Here is an 18,807-nt window from a genome sequence, read left to right on the forward strand (position 1 = left end):
GTGTTAGCATTGTCTACTGTGCCCTTTACTGATATTATTATCTAAGTAATGGGATTTTTGCTTTTATGAGTTTTCTGTGATACCTTCACTAGGGAATGTGGGCACTTTAGCTGTTTTGGTTGAGTTAACAGCAAACCCAGAAACTTCAGGTGCTCATACAGCTGCTGACACGGCAAATGTTGGCAGTGCTTTTTGGAGACATCTGTAGCTATAGCCTCTTAGATGCAACCTTTCCTGAATGGTAACTAACTTGTGATAGTTTTGTTCTTAATGACAAGCCCCACATAAAGAGTCTTTAAACAGCAAGCTAAGAGCTTGAAAATGGTAACTATTTAACCAAGAGAGTGAGAGATATGCATATTTATTTATATATCCCTTGATGAAGGCATGATAGTGCTATGTAGTCCACCTAGGTGTGCATATTTTGAATATTGTTCTCTTGATTCTTCAGTGAAATAATCTTGCATGCAGTTGCCATCTTCAAAGCCTTCACTAATCATAGACTTGAGCATATAGCAATATATTTTCTGGAGATCTCTATTAATGCATATGTTTTTATCAGTTTGGCAGGAATCAGTGTGACTGCATTTCCTGACATCAGAGTATCTATGATTGTTGCTGATAGAAGATGCTAGTTGAATATTTGTGCTTCTTCTGGCATCAGCTGCCCAACTGCTATCTGTTAGGCTCGATATTTGTTGGTATATTTATATCACAGGTATTTTTTTCATGTTCCTATTTGATTTTGATACTACATACTGAGGGAAGTGGCCTGTGTAGTGTATTCATGCTAGCAAGCTTCCATGCTGCTTCCTGCATAGAAAAATCAAATGAAGATGCTCAATATTACTATGTTTCATGATTATGTGAACTTTGGAATATTTCATCAGGTCTTTTGGAAACCACAGAAGCAATGACTGTGTCACATACAGAGCACAGGTTGATCTAGTATCTTTTCAGTATACATCAATTCTAAGGAAATTACCATCTCCTTCATGGGTGTATACTTTTTCTATGCTCCAGCTGCATAGCCCAATTTGTGTTTTTTTCCCTGGGTTTGAGGATACTGTGGCTCTAGCAGTGATTAAGAGAAATTTCCCTGTATTGTGTGAGGCATAGAGGGTATCCAAAACAACAAATGTCTACATCCTCCATGAGATGACTTGCAAGGTCTAGTTTCCTCAGTTTTCTCTTCTTGGCTTAAAGAAGAGAGCTTGTGTGGGATATGTGGAACTCTCATGCAACTTTTCTGTAAAATTTTCCTCCTTTCTTCTCCTATTCTTTGATTGGGTATGTGAGGCCCAGTCACTGAGGGGTCACCGAATTCTATCTGTTAGATCCTATGACTTACAGGGACGTGTTTGTAGGGGAGTGCTATTATGCCATCTTGCAGGTGAGGAACTGTGGCAAGGGGAAAGATCAAAGCATTCCTTGTGTTTTTTCTTTCAGTTGTCCCTCTCAATGTCTAGGGCTTCTTTAAAATTAGAAAAAAAAATCTAGTGCTCTGTGATATGCTTTTATAGCCTGTCGTTGCAGCTTGGAAACACAGTGCTCTTGGAAACCAGGCCTCTAAATACSTTCTGATTCAGGAACGCACAAGTCATGACCACTTGTGAGGAATGTCTTTTGAGTGTTAGCATCACCAAGAAGACGCAAGCCTTGACTCCAGCTCTACGGGCTTCACCACAAGCCTTTATCACTTTTGGAAAAGACCCATCTTGTTAATGTCCCTTCAAATTTTGTAACAAGCACGATGGGGGCCTAATATGCAACAGCCTCCTTTGAGTCATAACAAGTCTGTTCCTAGAGTAAATCTGAGCTGTTTATTAGAATTAAACTGGGTTTAATTTTTGAGCTGTCTGGTCCAGTGCAATGCTCTCATGTTCTGCTTGCTGTTTCTTGAAATAAAGAGGTAATTTTCCAAGCAAACTGAAATGAAGTTTATTGTGCTGCATCTGCAAAATGGGAAACTTTAAATGCTTTATGTAAACATCTGGTGTTCAAGTGAAGGTAAAGTAAAGGTAGTAGTAAAGGAGGGAAAGCACAAGTGAAGAAGTGCAGCTCCATTTAGTGTTGGTTGCAGCCTCTTCTTTGTAGTTAGACTGCTCTTGGTAATCATTTTTCTTGTCTTTTCCTGTCTGTCACAGTCCTGTCTGTCTTCACTGTTTGAGCTATCTCGTTGTGCCCTCCTTGTTCTAAGATCTCTGTTTGATTTGTGTTATGCCATGAATCTCTTCCTTGTACTTTTGAGTAAGGTAAATGTGGTAACCTGCAAAGATATCCCTAGCTTTCTAACTTTCTTAACGAATAGCAGAATTGTGATGAACACCTGTTTGGAGGTACTGATGAGCTAATTCAAAGCTTTCTTTCTAGTGTAATAAGTGATTGTTTCAATAATAGCTGCAATACAAAGTCATTTCTCTCTCTACTATCACTTTTTCATTCAAAAGTCTTGACTTGCTTTTCAAATTCTTTAAAGTAAGTTAAATGAAGGTATTAAATTAAACTCTTACAGTAAATTGAATTTAAAGCACAGGCACTAATAAGGCAAATAACTCATACAAATTTAATTTGACAGAAATTGCCTTTATTTTGTGAGACATTTCCTTAGAAATTGGGAGTATGAAATGTCATTTCTGACAAAAATATTTTCTGCCTTTTATTTGCAAAAAAACCCCCAAAGTTAGAATCATACAAGTGTGCCTTTTGCAGTGTGCCTCAACATTAGGGGAGGATACTATAGAGATCACTCAGTCTATCAGTGTTGAATTGAAAACAGTCTTGAGTCTTGTTGACATCTCTAGGGRAGGATACTATAGAGATCACTCAGTCTATCAGTGTTGAATTGAAAACAGTCTTGAGTCTTGTTGACATCTCTAGGGRAGGATACTATAGAGATCACTCAGTCTATCAGTGTTGAATTGAAAACAGTCTTGAGTCTTGTTGACATCTCTCTAATTTGTCTGGCCTTAATATTTAATGAGACTGATACTGTGGTATCCAAGTAGTAAGAAGCAGTTCTTCAAAAATTATCTTGCAGCTTTGCTATAGTTCTCCTCAGACTCTAAATTTAGAGGTGTGCTTGCAACACTGTCTGATGGATAAAAAATCAGAGAGGTAAAGCTGCTTCCATAAGTGAAATGACAACATTCACAGCTGCAGATAAAGGTCATCTGGAAAAGGTGGGGCTGCTCCATGAGGACAAACTTAATCTTTTTCTTCATCTAGCTGGAGGGTTGGGGAATCCCACGGAAATATGGTTTAGGCAGCATCTATGAAAATTAGAGCTTTTTATTTCCAGACTTCTGAGTTGAGCTCTCATTTTGTCTTTGGCTACAGAGACATCAGTTTTCAAGATTGCTGACTGTCTACAGGTTCCTGCAACTTTGACAGAGGTTATTTGTGCTAATAGAATTTCCTCATCCTCTGCACCTTGTAACCTAAAGTTGCTAGCCCAAGTTGGAGGTTGCTATTGAAACAGCTGCCTTTTCTGGCTTTCAGGCAGTTTAAGCAAATATTCTTTCTTGCTTCCTTCTGCAGAGCCTTACCTAGCAAGTTATTTTCTCTCAATTCTAGAAATTCATGCAGAAATCATAAAAATGTTTGTAATTATATTCAGAAATCTTCATTCTATATATCACAGAATCAGTAAGGTTGGAAGGGATCTCTGGAGATCATCTAGTCCAACCTCCCAAAGATTTCCTGGTGCTGGTTCCACTGGGGCTTGAACCCAGGACCTTCAGCATGTAAAGCAGATGTGATTACAACTACGCTATACGTTGGCATAGTTTACCAAAAAAATCCATGCTAAGCATTGTAATGCTTCCAGATTATTTTTTGAGTAAGAAGGTGGTTACCTGAGTTTGAAAAGTAGTACTCTAAGTTATATGGTTTGGTAGCTATTATTTCAGTCTTCTGAAATTCTTCCCCCYGCATCTATTTTCTTATAACCCACGAAAGTGGCTTTTTAGGTCTTGAAAGTGGTTTTAACAAGTAACTAACTTTCTTTGACATCTAAATGAAGAAGATGTATATTTTCCAATTTTTATGGAGGCTTGAGTCAAAATTTGATTCCCCCCCCCATTCAGTTATGCATCAAATTTGTAAACAGTTTGAGATCTGTTTTTACTCCTAACATGTCTTTAGAGTTTGAACTTAAATGTTTGATTTGTCAGACTTCAGTCAGTGCTTATATTTGAACATTGTAATTTGTTTTTGTTTCCAGTCGATTACTGTTCTTTTTCCCACCTATCTCGAAGAACTATCTGAAAGATAAATATGTGGAAGCTGTTGCAAACTGCTAATGGCTTTTAAAAGGCAAATCATTAAATAAGAACACTTTTTGTAAAGCGCACCAAGTACTTTCAATGTTTGCAAAAATTCAGCTTCCATTTATAGCACTTCTGTGGATTTCTGGTTTATACAAATTACACAGAGCAGATCCAGCATCAGCCTATGGGCATAAATGAGCTCAGTTGTAATACTTTGAGACTTATTAAAAGGTAACACAGGCCCGAAGACTCTCGCAGCTTTTGGGATGTAGGAAGTATTCTCTTGGGCTGAAAATCCCCCACCACTTGTGCGCTTAAAGCCTCAAGCGTATTGGGATTAAAGGAAAAGTTATCTTCAGATTTAGGGGTTTGGAGTGGGAATAGGAGGAGCAGGCAAACATAGGCTTTGACTGTTTTTTCTTGTTAGCCTGTAAGCTCAACTGAGTGGAAAAGGATGAGGTAACAGCTGTTTCCTGATGGCTCTGGATTAGTGCCATTTATTTATCCTAGTGGCTTCTCTGGTAAATTGTACAGAATTATTTTACCAAAACTGAACTTGGTGGAAGCAAAATGGAAGCTTACAATGAGTTACCCCAGATAGTTTACCTCCAGTGAAGCGGATATATGATCTCTGTGTACTGAGGCAATTACCAAACAAATTTGTGGATTGTAAAGATATTAGTAACCCCCCCACACACTGCCCTTTTACCAGAAAATTCATATGGTGACCAATCTTGGAGTAAGTGCTACTTGAAGTTTCAAGAGATGATTTTAACTACGTTGTCTAAAAACAATAGTACTACTATGCAATTTAAAAATGAAAAGCCTGTAGTAAAGACTTGCATGTTCTCTGAGAGCAACTTTTTGGATAATCTTGACACATTTAGGTTTTCTCAGCATTCAAGTGCAAGGTGGTGTAACCTGTTACTGACACAAACCAGTGTGTGTTTTCTTTTTCTTTTTTCTTTTTTTTTTTGTCTGTTTTATGGTAGATATAAGCTAGAGAAAATGTACTGTATTATATTGAATGTTATGACTGGCATGTGTATTACTCTGTCAAGCATTTTGTTAGTCTAAGAAAAGAATATATTTGGAGAACTGAAAGTGAAGTGAAACCAGAATTAGCTGATGCTGTGTCTTAATTTCACTTGAAAAATCTAAATGGAAAAGTAAAATTGAGGTCATGAGTGATGCCTGAGCAGTAATGTGATTGATGAATTAAAAAAAACAGTGTATGCAAAAATGGTAAAGGACTTGCTTGCATGGTGGGCAGCAGTGCTTGGTTTCATGGCCTACTTATTCTCTGTGTTACTTTGCATGCGTGGGTGCAAGTCAGTCCCTTGCCCTCTACAGAGTTTTACAGAAAGTAGGAGTTGTTTGTATTTTCTGATGACAAATGTACAAGTTACTAGTTTTTAACTTTTACGCATACAGCATGCAATTTAACTTTTTTTCACATAAAATTGTTGAAGTCAATGTAACTGAGCTAGTTAGATGTAGTTATCTCCTTGCGACTGTATTGGCAAAAATTGTATCACACAAAACAATGTGAGAAACCTTGGAGGATGTTGTGATGGTTATCTGAAGCAGCCTTAAAAGTACAGTGCTGTAAAGTAAGTGATATAGAAAGATTCTTCTGGTCTTGGTATCTTTCTGAAAGAGTATCCACCCATCTTGGGATGTAAGAAATGCTTTGTAGTGATTATTTTGCATATGTTTAAAAACAAGTTTTGTTTTGTTGAAACAGCTGGTGTGGAAAACCTACTGATTCAGTCAGAATCTCTGATTTTTTTGTTCTTGAATATGCATCCCTTTAAGAAAGAGAAGCACGTGGGGAAGAGGAATGGATGCCCAAAAGACAGTTTAAATACTTACATGTGTATAAAATGGCTTAGCTGATAGGAGCAGTCTCATGGGGTGCCTGCACTGTGATTCTGCTGCTGTAAGACTAGCCTTTGCAAGGATGTTTCACTCCTCACCTTTTCCATCCTGCTGCCAGGAGGACTACACCAAGCAAGCTGCTGTAATATTATCAGCTATTCTCACAGTTAGAGAGTCAGATGCTTCTGCATAGCGGGGGCCGACTGCTGTTCAGCTGTAATAAATCTGACTTTATTTGGTCTCCCCACAGCCTTTGGACTAGGAGGGCATGTGAGGTCATAGGTTCCCAATCACTAGTGAGAATAGCAGGGTTAGAGTTGAGATGGAATATGGAGGAGAGCTCAAATAAATATGATTACTTGGACACCATGCCAGTGCCATTGAAACTAAAGAGGGAAGGGACTGTGAAAATGGCACACAAGAACGGCATCTGAGATTTAGGAAGGTGGGCAAGGAGGCAACAGTCTGTAGTGGGGGCAGAAGAAGGAGGTAGTGACTGGGACCTGTAGGGTGGGGTAAGTTTGAGTAAGGTAAAACTGGTAGCAGTGTAGGGGGAGGAGGAGGGTGGTAACAGGCCACTTAGGTTGGGAAGCTCTCCACTGGGAGCTCTGCACAACAAGCATCTTGGAGCCTGTATGGGTTTAGGATATTTTATTTTTGCAGCCCTAAGCACATTTTTCCTCTCTGGTTCATGGGAATTGATCAGAAAGGAGGAAGTCTCATAAAGCTGCTCGTGCACTACAGAGTTCTGCTGAAGGCATGTGCCTGGTTGGTTCAGTTAGTACTAAAATAACTGGTTAAAGTTTCTCCTATATATGAAGGCAGAAAAGGCAGTCTTGATCAAGAGGTAGTAGTTCCTGGCGTGTAAAACAATGTGTGTCCGAATAGCTGGGTCAGCCAGTTAAATAGTTGTAGAGTGGGAGAGATCAAGAATTATGTTGTGTTTGTGGGAAGGCTATGGCAACCAAAGTGCCTGTGCTCAGAGCAGTCACCCAGAAAGGCAAAATAGAGGCAACACACAACTCCAGCTCTGCTTTAGAGGAGACTTCTGTAAGCAGAATGTTATCCTTACAAGATGGAATAGGTTTTCTGTTGAGGTGTTGGAGGAAGGGGAGGTTGTAATAATGACTTCTATGATCAAACAAAATGATCACAAGAAAGGTGGCAAGATGACAGCTCTGTGGCTCTCTGTCTTTTGGATCGGTGTATTTCCCTGAAAGCCACAAATTTAGCTTATTTATAAGCACCAGGCAGTCTTCTGCCCACAGCTACAGAACTTGGAGCTTGCCTCAGCAAAAAGGATTTCCTCTGAAATTCCGTCAGCTTGACTACTTTATCTGTCCTACAGTTAGGAGATAGCTCTGTTGGTAAATGGATGTGGCTTGGAGCAAAAAGACTTTAGGGAAGAGAGAAATAAGTTCTCTTCAGACAACTTAAAACCTGTTTGATGTAGCGTTTAGTGCTGTCACCTTGCTCCATCTTCTTTCCATTCTTTTATTCCTAGCACTTTGCTTGGGCTGATGTCATAATCAGAAGCTCTCTGAAATATATTTTTTTAGGATGTAGGACTCCATACATTTCCATCTTTTTAAACCTGTAAATATTTATCAGATGAATGAAGGCCTGAGACTGGGATACTAAAATCCTTTTAGCTACAGAACAGGCTTATCTATGGTTAACAGCACTCTGCAGCTGTCATAGAGACTTTGAAAACGAAGCCATGCAGAGATGGGTATGTTTCCTGCCCCTTCCCCCTCCAGTCTCTTCTGCCTGTCAAACTCTCAAAATTAAATGACATTGTCAGCAAAGAGATTGCTGCTGCTTAATGAGTTTCAGCTGGAAGCCTGACTCTGTGCAGTGACAGATTAATAACCCTTTCTGCTGAAGTTTTATGGCATATATGTGAGTGGCAAGGAAAGGCACAAAAACAGTTATTGGCTGGGTTTCTTTAAAGCATGGAGGTTTCATTTCTTGCTAATGTCTCAGCCAGGTGATATTGCTGCAAAGCTTTTTGTAGCAAATAGCATGGGGTTGTTATTTTTTGGACTCTGAGGAAGTTGTAGCCTCCTCTGTGAGATAGGCCAACCATATCTACTATGCATATGCAAATCATGAGAAAAGCAGTAACACAGTAGAATGAATAAACAAAGTTCCTCTGTTACCTAACATAGTGCTGCTGCTCTTGCTGTTCTTTCCCTCAGCGCACCTGCTGGTACGGTTGCAAAGATGCCCAGGGGAAAGCATCTGAGTGTTCGGGATCTTCATCTTGTTTAGAAGCCTGCATTGAAAGAGCTCTCTTCCTGCAGCTGGGGACTGGGACTAGTCACAGTTGGTGCTCTGTTAGGAAGCCATTTCTGTATGGAGTGGGGAAAGAGAAGCACAKTGTCACTGGAGCTAGTGTTTTTGTCATGGCCCATTGCTGCTTGTAGTTCTAGTATGCGTACAGCTTTCACTGCTTGGAGTTTTACAGCCAAGAGTGAATGCTTCTATTTCTGGAAGAGCAAAGCATTTTTAAAAAATTTTTGTGTCAAAGATTTTTACAGCAAATGCTATAACATCTGTGTTACATGAAACAATAGTTATGCAGTTACACCGTAAATGAACTTGAAAACAAATTAGCAAGGAGAGTTGAGATTAGTTACAGCCTCTAACAGTCTTTGTAATCTGACAAATATTTGTGCGTTTTAACTGTGATATCTAATTTCTTTAGGTTGAATGTCTGTGAATTGTTTTATGTGACTTGTCCTCTTTCACTGAGTCATTGCTCAAGTTGGGAAATGGGTCAGAAACTCTGACTCACAGTCCCGTGCTTAGGCCAGAGACCACATGTTCTTACCACAGGGCATCTTTTTCTAGGGCTAAGCTTTCAGTTTAGGCTGTTGGACTTATGGGTGTTTTTCCAACTCAGTCTTTTTTCTGAATGTTAGATTCCAGGGAGGAATTCAGGGTGATTTTTTTCCTACTGATCATCACTTTGCCGTAGACTTCTGTGACTACCATCTTGCTAATAGTGTTTTACTCATCTCTCTAAGTTATTTGGAGCACTTAAATTTTTCTGGAGTTATAACTGTTTTGTGTGAAATGTTGTAATTCTTGATATCGGTGACTGCTGAAATTTGCCAAGCAGTCTTCTGTTTAAGATAGTTGTGTTTTTTAAATGACTTTTCTCCCTATTTTAATCATCTGCTTCATTCTCTAGTGCACGATGTCTACTTTTTTATATGTGGTTCACAAATTCTTTTCTGACTATGTCACTATACATACTATGAGTACATAGATCATGTTATAATAACATGATCTGAAAATGAATTAGTTCTCCTAGGATAAAGCAGAACAAACAAGGAGGTTAGTCAGAAAGCATTTTTGACCATCACAGCCATTTTCTTGTGACATTTCTGCAACTCAAAGCCTGAGGAAAGGCAGGGATGTGCATGGTGTGCACATGTCCTCACAGTATCAACTGTTGAGTTAACTCATTGGCTCTACATTGCCATTCATTTTTTCTTCACTTCATTTTTTTCAATAATCTTTTCGAACTATAACATGCTGCTAAGAAAAGTTAGTATTTCTGAGGGCATCCCTACCCCCTCCTCCAACCCAGCTATCAGTAGCCCAAGGTATAAGAAGAGAATAGGGTGATCCTTTGTCCTTCACAGAGGAACTGGGCCTCCATCTCAAGCTGTGAATTGACCAAGAGCTCTAATACAACTATATGCAAATCCATAAAAAATGGTTATTGCAACCCAGATTTCTTTGGGTGCTTGCACAGCCATTACTAAATTGTAGTTACTGCAGTTCAACTAGATGGGAATCAAAGGGGGTAGGGGAGTTATTTGTTTATTTAAATTCAAAGGATGTTTAGTCTCACTTTTTCCTTAAAAGCTGAATAAGTTGATTTTTACAAAGATGTCTGAAGCACAGATGCATGCATCTACATGGAAGAATTAGTGCAGAGCAGCATTAATCCACACCATGTTTACTGCGCTTTAACTTCCCTATCTAAACTAGCTCTAAGGCGATGAGAAAGCATTACCTTGCATCTGCGGTGGTCGGCATTTTAGATTCTCTATATCCCCAAACCTTCCTGTAGATTTCAAGAATTATCATTACCTGCCTTCATTCCCTGTCTAAAAATGCTCCTTTACTGAAATGAAATGAGGACTTGTCTTGCAGCTTATGATCAGCAGTGTAAATACCAAAGGCAAAGACTGTTTTCAAAGCAGTCTTCCCATTATTCAAGGCTTGCATCTTTTGCAGTCTGTGCTGCAGTGTGACAAGCTGACACTTCCCATGCTGGAAGTATTGTATTATTAAGAGAGTAGTTAATGGATTAGCGATACTTAGAGGTCTGCAGCACAGCAGCCACTTGCTTAACCCTTCTTCAAGGGGTGGTTGTTTGGTCTCTGGATTGCTAGCTCTTCTGTAGGTGATATGTAAAACTCTGATTTGATTACTTTAAATACAACATTACTGGCTCAGTTCTGGATCAGGAAAAGCTCTTGAATAATTTTGTTTGTTAGAAACTTTGAAACTTCCTAATAAATTGTTGTCAAAATTGGAGATATGGACTCCAAAGTTCAAAGGTTGACCCTGTATTAGACAAATGCTTCCTCTATTTGTATTTCAGGTTTATTTTAAATGAAATTTCAACTGAGGTATCTTGATGCACACAAATAAACATCCTATAGTAAAATAAGTGTATAGTATATGTATAGTAAATATAGTAAAATTGTTATTAATATTGTGGTTTATTATTATTGGACTTCTGCCTTGGACATTTAAGCATGATTTTCTTTCATCTTTCTTGCCAAGCTTTTCTTCATCTTTGATTCCTGGTCATTGTGCTGGTAAGAAGTTTAGCTTGAGAATATAAAGGAAAAATTTAGACTTTTAAATGTTATAAAATCCTTTTTACAATTTCTTTGTACAGCTTTTCAAAAGCAAACAAGCCTTTCACCCACCATCACCTTTGGCCAGTAGGAAACTGGTGTCCAAGTACCCAAAATAGGCTACACTCTCTTTCTCTTTGCTGGGGGAGGCAAGCTGTATGCAAAGTGAAATTGAGTCTTATCCCCAATAGTGTTGCCAGACTTGATAAACTAGGCAGTGATCTGCTGTGGTATCAGTATCAAACTTCTATCACGTTGGAAGAAAAAGAAAAGACTACTAGGAAACTCTTCCTCTGTTACTGTAGCACAGTATCTGCTTTTATGTACCTATGGCATTAACAGTACTTGAACATCTCTCTGTCATCCTTTTCTGTGTGCATCCCAAAGAGGAAGTTGTGGCCCTTGTTCCTCTGACTTAAAAACTTAGAATCAGCAGTGCTGTATCTGTTATTTCCTGGGGCTGTGTCAGGAATTCTGGGGCTTTGTATTTTGTTCTTTCTTTAAATCACAAAGTTACTTCTAAAGAAATCTTTGCAGCATAAAGTACCTGTCTGAGGGGTCTGAATGTTTGTAGGAAAGAGTATGAATCACAGAATAATCTAGTTTGGAAGAGACCTGTGGAAGTCATGGTGTCCTACCCTCTGCTCCATGCAGGCCCAAGCAGATCAGGTTGCTCAGCACCATGTTCAGACAAATTTAGGTCATTTGCAGGGATGGAGATTACAGCTTCTCTGGCTAGCTTGTTCTGGTATATAACTCTGTCATGGTTTAAAAAATAACTTAAATTTCTATATGTGATCAGCTTTTTCTATGTTGCAACTTGTTTGTTGCCTCTAGTCCTAATCATTGTGCATTTTGGAGAAGTCTGTCTCACTCTTTGTTGTGTTCCAATTAGATAGTTGTACACAGCAGTAAGATCTCAACCTAGTCTACCCTTCTTAAGGCTAAATTACATTTAATAGAGATTGTACTGCATGCAGTTAAAACCTCAGTATTCAGTGCCTGTTTGTTTGTTTTGTTTTTTCAGGGAACATATGAAAGAAACTATCTTGAACGGCTTGAGGTTATACATTGATTGGATGCATCTTCAGTTGCTGAAAACTGTTGACTATTGAAGTGCTATGAAATCTCAGTTCTAATTCTTAAAAAAAAAATGCTTGGAAAATCAAGGCAGAACTCAGTTCTGACCTGAGATGGGTGCTAGCCTTTGTGCATTCTTGTCTGAAGTCTTATTCTCGCTTCATGACTTATGTGCTCAAGCAAACAAAGGTGAATATGCCATTTTAAATGGCATATTGCCAGACTGATGTTGACTGTGTCCAAATTCAGCTTTTTATTAGAACTAGTGATTCTCAAAAAAAAAAAAAGAAAAAGAAAAGAAAAAGAAAGAAAGAAAAGAAAAGAAAAAAAAAAAGGTGCTTCTTCATGCTTTATTTCCAGCAACAATTTCTCTGTGTACCAGATATGTGATAAGTAACATGCAGGTAAGGTATTGGCTTATATGCTTGATGTATAAGAAATGAGAATAAAAGTTACACATATGCAAGGCATTAAGTATTAATTTTTGAGATTATTCTTTCTGAGACTCTGCTGTGAGTGCTGACATAAACTTGCCCTTGCAACGGTTGATGCACTCCAAGAGTTTCAAAGCAAGACTGTTCTCAAATTTTAAAGCATCTATAGCCCACTGTTAGCTTTTCCTCTTGTGACAGATCTGCAGTGTAAGGCAGTGCTAGATCAGTGGCCCTAGAGGTTTCTTCCTGCAGAGCTAAAATGGTCTGGTGTTTCAGGCAAATATATGCTCTATTGATCCAAGTTCTTCATTAGCTCTTTATCAGTGAGTCCTTGTGGTGAGGAAGTCACTTGGAAGTTGTGCACTATTTATTCTGTATCCATTCTAGTTTTCAGCATCTCTTCTCCCTCACCTCCATGTAAGAGACAGTGCTGAACTGATTTCTGGCTTGTATTAACATGCTAGAAGTTGCTGCTAAAGTAAGACTAGCATACTCCACTGAGTTTGTCCATCAGACAATCCTAAGTTGTCTTTTATTTTCCATTTTTGTTTCGAAGCTGCAACACTGACCTTCCACAATTGATTTAAGTCAATTATCTAGAGAGAATTTATGAAGGATGAACATGTCTTCCTTTTAACATGTAAGTGCCAGTGTGGAGCTTAGAAGAGCATCCTTTCTGAAGCTGTAAATCAGACTGTTCAGTCTGCCTGAAAACTGTTCAGGTTTTTTAATTGTTTGGGCCCTTGGGGATTTGAATAAATATATAATCTTTCTTAATGCTGCTTTATCAGGTGAGAACAAAATATAGAAGTTATTCAACAACTTCAGGAGCTTCTTAGCATGTAGAAGACTTAATATTTAGTGGAAATATGAAGATACTCTACATAGTTTTCCTTGAAAAACTTCATAGGTTTTTGGACAAATATTAATGGCTTCAGGCTTTCTGCAGGTCACTTTCCTGATGTCAAATGTGCTTAGATGACACATTTAATGTTAATGTAGAAAACCTATTATTTGAGGACTGTATGATAAAAATAGCTGTATGCCTGTACCACTGTAAGATTAGGGAACTTCATCTCCCGAACTATCAGTTACTTAGTTTTTGTGCTCGTGAAGCTTGGTGTGGAATCCATGTGGCCTCTGGCTGTTCAAAGCTATTTCCATTTGAGACAAAACCCTGTGTAGCTTCAGCTGCTTGGTTGTACCTTGCCTTGGTCTGCTGCCACTGCTTCTGATGACCTCCTGCTTCACTGGCACTCACCACCTTGAGGAAAAGCAATAGCTACAGACTTTGGACTCGGCTGCATCCTGCACTTGTTATTTTGCTACAGTTATGGTGACTGGAGGAAAATGTGTAAGTGTGTTATAATAGGACTATAGCGAGGTAACATTCTAGCTTGCTATTGCAAGACGGACTTTTGATCTGCTTTTGCAGTAAGTTCATTGAATGATTGTCTTTTTGAGCCTGCAACTATTGTGTCTGTCACGATTTTCCCCTCTCAGTTCTCAATTTAGTAGCAGTCTAGATCTGGTTTTGTATGCTGCCATTACGTATAATCAAATCTGTGCAATTTTCATTCTTGCTTCTGATTTACTACAGGATTTTTAACTGATCCCAGTTAGATCAAATTTTAATGTAGAAAACCTTCCTGATGCGTTCTGGGATCCTAACTCTGACTAGGTATGAGGAGAAAGAGGCAAACAAGGTTTTGATAGTTTCGTTAATTGGGTTTGTGGAAAATGTCTTGCGTTATTCTTCGTGGTGCAAGTGACTTTAAGTTGGCAGGTTGTATCTGTTATTTTGTACATAGCTGCATTTCTGTTGCATCCAGTATGTGTAGTTGTAAAATGTCCTGGGATCATTAGAAAGCATATTTGTATAAAATTCCTTATCTAAATTCTCATCATTTGACAAATAGATCTCTCTCCTGTGTTTTCTTTGAAAACATACTTCACTCTTCAATAAAATAAATCTTAACCTTCTGATTACTTTTTAATGATCTTTTTTTCATTATGTTTTTTTCATCATAAAGAAGGTGAGACCAGAAGCTAACTGCCCATTGGAGACCCACAGCTAATATCTGTTAGACCTTCTTTTGCTTTAAAATTATTTTCGACCCTGAATTGATGATTAGGGATGTTCTTTTAGTTGACCTTTTTTCCTACTGTTTTTGTTTACCTTTTAGACTATACCTTAAAGATAAAAGGCTTTTTTAGTTGTCTCATTCCTCTGATTACTGCCTGCTGAACTTTATTTAATATCTGAGGAAACAGATCTATGGATGCAAAGTGTGGGCCAGAGAGAGTAAAACTAGCATTAGCTACTGACTTGATAACACAAGCATCATTTCTTTTATTGACAAGCAGCCGTCCTCACCTCGCAGTTGTTTGGGACTGGGATTTATCACAGATTGTTTAAGAGGAAGGGGAATATTTAGTGAGTATCAGTTTGTTTACTTACCAGAGTAAGAACAGTTTGTGCCTATACTTTTATATGTCCTCTCTGGAGGACTGGAGTTTTGTTCTTAGTCCACTGTAAAAGGGTGATGCTCGCTTTAGACCTTACGTGCTTCTCCAGCCTGCTGGCTGACCACTTCATTAGCTTGCAGATTTTTTTTTTAAGCAAGCAGAAATGCTTGTGCCTATGATGCATCTCTCACTGTCAGTGCTTTCTTTTTGTAGTCTTTTTTTTTTTTTTTTGACTAGCTGAGTAATTCTTGTATTTCTGAATCTCATGTCTTGTGTCTCTTATGATTGCCCATTTTACCCTGTGTTATTTTTGTGAAATACGGAAAATACTTCCAAAAGATATGCAGCTGACTCCTTGGTGCATCATCTGAATTTTAATTCACTACATATGCAGAATGTGGGAAATCCTACAGCTAGTATTGTTTGCTTGCTTAGAATTACCAGGAAAAAAAAGCTGCATCACTGCTGCAGCTCTAATATACTATGGCAGACAAGTTTCAACTAAGTTGTGGTAATATATTTTCAGTAGTTGTCATTTTCTGGCAGTGGTATGGCCACACAGTGCAGTGGTATATCTATACAGGTGTAGATTAAAGGTGAAACGTATTTTGTGTGTCTTAGTGTTTAGCCTGTAGTACAACTTGGGGATTTACGCCTTAGGAGTGTAAATAAGGGTAAGGAAGAAGACACATGACATTGAACATTAGTCGTCTCTTTAGGCAGACAGTAAATTTTACAAATTTATCTCTAGCAGTAAGGTGTAGGGCCTTAGTTTCTTTGTAAGAAACTGATGTTAACTGTTCACTACAGAACGATTGGTGCATCTAAGCTTGTAAGGTTCTTGCGTTATACCTTAGGTGATACTTGAAGCTTGAAAGTTTAGGTACAGGAGTGGCAAATCAGCCTTATGGATTTTTAACTCTCTTCCAGGACTCATTGTTGGGGTAATTTTGAGATATGGAACTCCTTCTACCAGTGGCCATGATAAGCCGTTCAGCTGCTCACAGGAGAATCGGCCATTCACAACCCTGCTGGTCAATGTCAGTGGAAAGTTCTTTGAATATACCCTCAAAGGGGAAATAAGCCCTGGAAAGATCCACAATGTGGAGCAAAATGACATGTTGCGAAAGGTGAGGATAGACCATTTCTCGTCAACGTGTGCTGCCTGGCTGGGTGTTTCTCCTGCTTTGTGCTTTTTGTCTATACTTCCCTCCCTTCCTCCCAGTTGAATGCTAGGTAGTATTAAATGTCTGTATTTCTGATGGTAACAAGATTTCAAGGCTTAATTCAGAAGCACCTTATGCATTATACTGCTACTAGCCAAACTCTGTGCTGTTGCCTGCGTGTAGTTCTTTCCCAGATTCTTTGGTTGCTATTTAAGGCTTAATGAATGCTGCTAACATCTGTAGAATTCACTAAGATTAGCTGTATTAGGAAATACAACCTGATGCTTCCTTGTATAACATAATATAAGGAAAAATGACTACTGATTGTTTTTAGTGGTTTCTTTCCTAGAGTTTTTTTAATCTGTTTATTTTCAGGAAATAGTTACTGCTTTACATCCCCATAGTCCACCAAATGAGACAATCTGACATTGGGAATAGAATTCATCTGGCCAACTGTAGCTCAAATCTACTATTCGGCTTCAACGGCAGGAATTAAACACCTTTGACGTGTAGCAAAGGTAGACTTTGAGATATAGGATTTGAAACTTCAGGCTTGCAACCTAAAAATACTTTTTTTTCTGCTGACTTACAAAGAGACTGTAGGTGACTGCTTGTATACATCTGTCTGCTATAGACGTCTGAAGTTAAATGGAATGAATGCCATTTGGGGAGTGAGTGTACATTTGTGTTCAGGTCTTCTAACCTATGCTTAGACAGTGGGTAAAGAGGGCATAGTTAATTTTATATATGTACAGGTCATCTGTCTGAATTTTAAATGTTGTTTTTGTCCCTTTCTCACTTCATACTTTTTCATGAATATCTGCAGCTTTCGCTGAGATACTTGCAAGTGATAGATGATTCAACTTCTTGAAAATTAGTCTTGTATCTGTGACTTGATTGATTTGTAATGACTATGCTAATGGCTAGACTCACAAAAAATATAAATAGCACTTCATCTGCAAATTCATACAATATCATGATCTGCCACAGTAAGATATCTTCTCCAGCATCATTGCTATTTGTATGAGGGTGTTTTCCTTTAGACAGGGACAGTGTTTGAGGCCATTACAAGACTATTATTGGTGATAGATGTAATGTTTGTTTATTTAATAGCTACTTACCATGAAAATCTGCAGCTTTTTTTTTTTTTTTTTTTTTTTTTTTTTTTTTTTTTTTTTTTTTTTTTTTTTTTTTTTTTTTTATGCTTCGTATGTGTAGAGCTGGCCAGTATTTTGGAGGGTCAACATAGCAAGTTGCTTGCTATTTCAACAAGCAAAAATTGCAGTTTTCAAAAAATGAAAAAGAAAACAAAGGAACAATTTGTGTGCCTGACTTTAATTGAGGTTTCACATTTTATTTTTTTTTAGGTAACGTTCGATCCAGAAGTTTTTTTCAACATTCTGTTGCCTCCTATTATTTTTCATGCTGGTTATAGCCTGAAGAAGGTAAGTATAATGAGTTCTGGAGGAAAATGTCCTATTCTTTTTAATATGAGACTGCTGATGTATTCAGGAATGTGGTCTGCATTTCAACATGTCTTTTATGATGGTAAGAAAAGTCTCTGCTGGTTAGATCACTTTTTTTTTTTTTAAGAAAAAATAAATTATTTCTTACTGCAAGTACATTAAGTTTTGTTTCATCTTACTGATATCCTATGTGACATCACAAGAGCCAATGGGCAAAAACTGAACCACAGGGGGGAATTTCTTCACTGTGAGAGTGACAGAGCACTGGAGCAGGTTGCCCAGAGAGGTTGTGGAGTCTCCTTCTCTGGAGATCTTCAAGGCCCGCCTGGATGCAACCCTGTCTAACATGCTCTGGGTGACCCTGCTGAGCAGGGAAGTTGGACTAGAAGATCTCCAGAGGTCCCTTCCAACCTTACCCATTCTATGATTCTGTTGAACTTTGTTCCTGGTTAATATTAGTTGCCTTTAAATTAAGGGATGAGTAGTTCTGGTTCTCCCTGAATGGCTAAAATGCAGTAAGTTACCCTGAGAAACAGGCCCAGACCTGAATCCAGGTGGGAATGTTCAAATGACCGGAAGGCCCAGGTTGTGCTCTCACTTGAAGATACCATGATTACAAGTATGGTGCCAACTTTTTCCTAGATTTGCCGCCAGCTCTTCTATCTATTACATAAATATTTGTTTGGAAAGCTTCCTGCCAATAAGCTCTGGTTAGGATTTAATACATAGTTCACATTTGGTTCATTCAATTTACTGAAGTTGGATAGAATTTACGTTGCAGTAACTGAAACCTTCATCGGGAATTTTAGGGTCTTTCCATGTGTTTCTGTAAGTGTAACATTGTGCTGTGTGGTTTTTGAATGGGTGATATCACTTACCTAATGAGTATGTAAATTTCTTTCTTATTCAGAGACACTTTTTCAGGAATTTGGGCTCCATTCTGGCTTATGCCTTTTTAGGAACAGCAGTTTCTTGTTTTATCATTGGGTGAGTGAAATTTGTTATATCAGTTCCATTTTATATTAAAGTTTAAGCTGATAAAATAAATGTCAAGTCTTTCAGATTGCCTTCATTTTGTGATTTGTCTGTTAAACGATTTTATGTGTATATTTTCCGAACAAAATTCAAACTTAAATTTTCCTGAGCTTTAT

At 38.2% G+C, this 18,807-nt stretch overlaps 1 protein-coding gene across 1 annotated transcript in view; it reads left to right on the forward strand.

The window, feature by feature from the left end:
- Window positions 1-18,807, forward strand: part of SLC9A7 (solute carrier family 9 member A7) — an 82,958-nt gene that overhangs the window by 25,378 nt on the left and 38,773 nt on the right. Inside the window, exons 2-4 of the mRNA XM_085321600.1 lie at window positions 15,955-16,154; window positions 17,558-17,635; window positions 18,567-18,643. Coding sequence (XP_085177726.1) covers window positions 15,955-16,154; window positions 17,558-17,635; window positions 18,567-18,643 — 355 coding nt within the window. The remainder of the gene's footprint in view (window positions 1-15,954; window positions 16,155-17,557; window positions 17,636-18,566; window positions 18,644-18,807) is intronic.

The sequence above is a fragment of the Rhea americana genome, unplaced genomic scaffold (genome assembly GCF_003343005.1).
Source record: "Rhea americana isolate MKP2758 unplaced genomic scaffold, rheAme1 scaffold_7, whole genome shotgun sequence".
Lineage (NCBI taxonomy): Eukaryota > Metazoa > Chordata > Aves > Rheiformes > Rheidae > Rhea > Rhea americana.